Raw genomic sequence first — 4,551 nt, forward strand, 5'->3', positions numbered from 1 at the left:
GACTTGCCTTTCACTTGTAGACTATCACCACCTACACTTACCAGAGATCCATCAAATACCGTCAATCTCGGTTTATTCTTTGAGGACTCTAAGATCTGTTGGAAATAGCTGAAAGACAAAATAGTGACCTGAGATCCGGTATCCAGTAAACCTTGGATTGGTCCGACACATCCATCCTGGAGACAAATATCTATAAAATACCGGCCATCTAACTGTAAGAGATTACAGAGGAAATTGGAGTGTTTTATCATCTGTTGATTTAAAAAGTGATCTCTCTGCAGCGTCAGGATATTTGGAGATTGCTCCTCCTTGTTCTGTCTGCAGGGCATTTGTGTTCCTATGGACTCTATTAATGGAACAGACTGAACCGAAGGTACTTCACACACTGGTTCAAATAACACCGGATTATAAGAATTGTCCTTATTAGGCTGTAAAACAGATGAAATATTAGATTTTCCCTTCCCGGCCCTGAATTCAGGGTCGGGGCAATGTAAAACATGATCAATGACTGTATTTAATTCTTTCCTGTCCATTTCCATATAGCAATTTGGTTCTGCTTCCTTTATTTGGCGGAGCTTGGCCCCGCTTTTTCCTCTAAAAAAACTTCAGGTTGTTTTCCTGCAGAAACTTGAGATAATTTACTTACAATGTCAGTTAACTTGGAAACCTGATCTGCAAGCTGATCAAATCTGCTAGGTCTACCTGGGTTTTGATTCTGTGGACCATTTTGGTTCCCTGTGGGTGATTTACCCCTGGGTGAATCTGGTGATTCCTGCCCTTTTCTCCATTGCTGCCTGGGCCTATTGTTCCAACGTCTGTATCCCTGGGGATCCCAGTATCCTTGGTAACCCCCATATCTTTGGTTACCTCGGTATCCATGGTACCCTTGGTTGAAACGAGGACGGTAACCTTGGCTTCCAGAACCTGAACTATTTCCTTCTGACCCCTTGGCAATTTGAGGTTTAGTTTTTCTGGTATTTAGTTGTTTTTGGTTTTGTTGATTAGGCCCAGTGGCTGAAGGTATTTTCTTTGGCTGGGACTCAAAATTTAAATGAGGTTTTACCCCGGACTCATCAACATTGTGCTCTGGGAATTTTTTAAATTTCCCATCATTTAAGTTTTGGCCCTCACTAATGTTAAACAGCAAAGTTGCTGATGTTACCAGTCTTTCTAGAGGGTTTTCAAAATCCAAATCATGAGCTAGACTTAATTTGATTTGGGTTGGTAAGGCCTCATAGAATACTTGTTTAAATTCCACAGATTCCCAATCGGGGTTTCTGTAAGCTAAACCATAGGCATTTTTAAGTACAGAGAGAAATTCTCGAGGGCTTTGATTAGATCTACATGTGAGTTTATAAATTTCTCTCTTTGCGGCAGTGGTAGTTCGATAGGGCCCAAATTCTGATTTAATTTCATGTAGGACTGACTGCCATTTGGTGATTCCTCTCTCTTTAAAGGAGGAAAAGTAATGACGGTATCTGTCATCAAAGGCCCATGGAAGAAACCTGATTTTGTCTGCCTCAGATAATTTTAATGAATCCATAGTAGATTCATATAGTTCTAAGTGGTTTGCAATTTGGGAAGAACCTTTCTTAGAAAATTTTGGTATAGTAGTATTTAAAAATTTAATTATGCTGGCAGAATTTTGTTTTTCTTTTGGAGATTGGGGATTTTTCCCTTTTGAACCCCTCTTATGGGTATTCTTCCCCCTGTTTGGGAAAGGACCGGATCCCCATACTCTCTCATCACTCTCAACTTCACTTGCATCAGTATTGGAAACACTACTTCTATGGGATACATTTGACATAGGTGTTTGATTTCGCACATTCCTCACATTCCTCTCTGGGGACGTGTCTGAGGAAGAATCTCTAAGAACCCTTGTTCTGTGATTACCTATTAAGGTGGTCACAGCTTGGCAAGCTTCAGCCAACCGGCCCAAAACATCTTGTGCCTCTGAATCAACATTATCAATTGGTTTGGCTCTAGAAATATATGGTGCCCAATTTTTATATTGGGGAGTGATTATTGGAGGATCAGGAGATCTCTCCACACCATATACACCTGACTGTTGACTTTTAATGTACTGTTGCCGTAATTCTTCGAAATCCTTTCTGAGCTTACAGTATGCTATGCGACTACGTTCAGCATCAGTTTCTAAATCCCTAATAAAAGCTTCCTTGTTTGAGATATCTATCTCTAGTTGGTTTTTATCAGATTTCATATGTTGGATATCTGATTCTATCTCATGTAACTGAGACCTCAATTTTTCTACATTTTCTTTTCTAGCTTTTGATAGGGTATCTACCTCCATTAATGCATATAAAACAGGAGGTATGGCACATATTAATTTTTTTTCTTTGTCTGAACTGTTAGAGGCTAAGTTCATACATGTTAAATAGCGTTCAACCAGGCCGTCTGTTGCCCAGATATCATTAAGGTCTGCTCTAGCATTTCTCTTCAAATCATTAATCCAAACATCCATCCCTATATCAAATTTTACCCGTGTATATATGAATTCAACAATTCTGTGGATCATTTGCTCTGGGGTATTCCCATTCTCACTGCTTGCAACACTCATGGTCTCAATTAATAAACAAAATAATTAGCTTGACAGAAGTATTGGAATGGTTTTTCACTATTTGTACCAATATGAGAAAATAATCTCGATCTCAGCAGTGCCTCCAAATATATGTCGGGCTAATTCTGCGTATATCTAAAAGAATTCAAGGCTCCTTATTAGTAACAGGAGGAGTCTTAAATAATATATGCCCAACTCTGAATTCGATATCGAGCTTTCCCAATCAATTGGTACAAAGGTGAGAAATCATGACAATTATTTAATAAAATAATTAATTTATTTAAATATGAATATTACAAAAATGAAATTATTACTTAGCACTCCCTGATATCTATCTAATAATTAATCAAAATGAACATTGACCAATAGACATTCTTCAATAAATGGCAAGCATCCACAAGATTATATATGTACGTTCACTTTCAATACTTAATAACAAGGTAATTAAATATGTTGAATCAAAGGAAGGGTAAATAATTGATTTTGAGGTCTTAAGGAATTCTATCCTTAAATTTTCTTATTTCTCCATTAGATTGTTAACTTGGATATCATAAATCTATACTAATGAAAAATAAAATGGACCCAAATTAAACAGATTATTCCCAGTTTGCAACTCTGGGAAAGTCAATGTTTAGGGTAAGACTATAATATACATAGGAATAATAAATATCCAAGCATACAACTTAATCGAGAAAAAGTATAATAAAATTTATATTTACCAGAGTAGAGTTTTCTTATAGTTGAGAGTAGTTTCTCCTTCCTCTTCCAGTTTTTAGATCCCCTTAGATTCTCCTTTTTCTTTTTCAGGTTTTCTCGGATCTTTAGCTCTTAGTCCTTTTTTTCTTTTTTCTCTTATTTCTTAGTCCTTTCTTTTTTTAGTTTCCTCTGTCTCCTAACTTATCCCTCATCTCTATCTAAAACTCCACCTCAGGGATTTATCAACTAGCCAACTGGCATCAAAGGGTAGTCTTTAAGTTAAACTATCACCAGTTGATTTAAATATTTATTACAGTGACCTTTGGACTCGTAATGTCCTCCACCATCTGTGGATGTCACTGTTTCCTCAATATTGTGGTCTGAAAATATTCAGAAAATATAAAATAACTTTTGACCTTCCTTAATTCGATGTTACACACTATTGTTGACATTGCTCCACACTAGAACAATGCTGTGTAACTACTTAATACCTTAGTACACATACAATATATGTCATTGGTCTGTCCTTGATTAATTATTACCCTCTCAACAGGTGTGCTCTATATTGTGGAGAGTTTGTAAGATCCTTCAAGGTGTTCTCATCTTGTTCACCTAGACACCAAGGATTATATAACCTTTGATATTTGCTTTAACACAAAGGTTATACATCTGGGCTAGTAATCCGATACAAACCTCCTTTTCAACATATACGTTTCTGATCAACTAGACAAAATAACATTCATTATTTATTCCTATATGATTCATCAAAAAGCATAATATCATTTATGAATATATATTCTATTAAGTAACATAATCACGTTATCATTAACAAATCAGAATATTCTTGTAATTAATAATTATCTTATCTGAAAATCCGACAATATAATATACAGAGAAGCCGGCACTCACGTGTAAAACAGGTAAATGTGCCTGGGTGCAGTCCCAACGAAATGTTTACGGGTACTTGGAGAAAGGTACTGCTCACACAGGTCTTAAAGTTCAATTTTGAAGTTTTATTGTAGAGGCAAAAGAACTGACGTTTCGGCTGTAGCACCAGCCTTTGTCAAAGTTACAAATACAAGTGAACAGAAACCTTATATACAGTGTTTGGCGGGAACACAGCTTCAGTTCAGTTACCAATACTGACACCTTAGGCTCTGATATGAGTCCTTACAATAATTTGAACTAGCATAATCTTGGCGACTCTATTACCAGTATTGACACCTTGGGCTTTTTTAGTTGTCCTTACAATTATTTAAACAACCATAATTTTGACA

The 4,551-nt window shown here is 36.4% G+C and overlaps 1 protein-coding gene across 1 annotated transcript; it reads right to left on the minus strand.

Moving 5' to 3' along the window:
• Positions 1-536: 536 nt before the first annotated feature.
• Positions 537-2,809, minus strand: LOC116407496. The gene has a single exon (XM_031892697.1). It carries the CDS (start codon positions 2,576-2,578, stop codon positions 563-565), a length of 2,016 nt encoding a protein of 671 aa, XP_031748557.1. The 5' UTR covers positions 2,579-2,809; the 3' UTR covers positions 537-562.
• Positions 2,810-4,551: the final 1,742 nt, after the last annotated feature.

Source organism: Xenopus tropicalis, chromosome 1, assembly GCF_000004195.4.
Source record: "Xenopus tropicalis strain Nigerian chromosome 1, UCB_Xtro_10.0, whole genome shotgun sequence".
Lineage (NCBI taxonomy): Eukaryota > Metazoa > Chordata > Amphibia > Anura > Pipidae > Xenopus > Xenopus tropicalis.

Coding starts and splice junctions, on each gene's coding strand:
- LOC116407496 (XM_031892697.1), bottom strand. CDS start 2,578: ATGAGTGTTGCAAGCAGTGAGAATGGGAATACCCCAGAGCAAATGATC.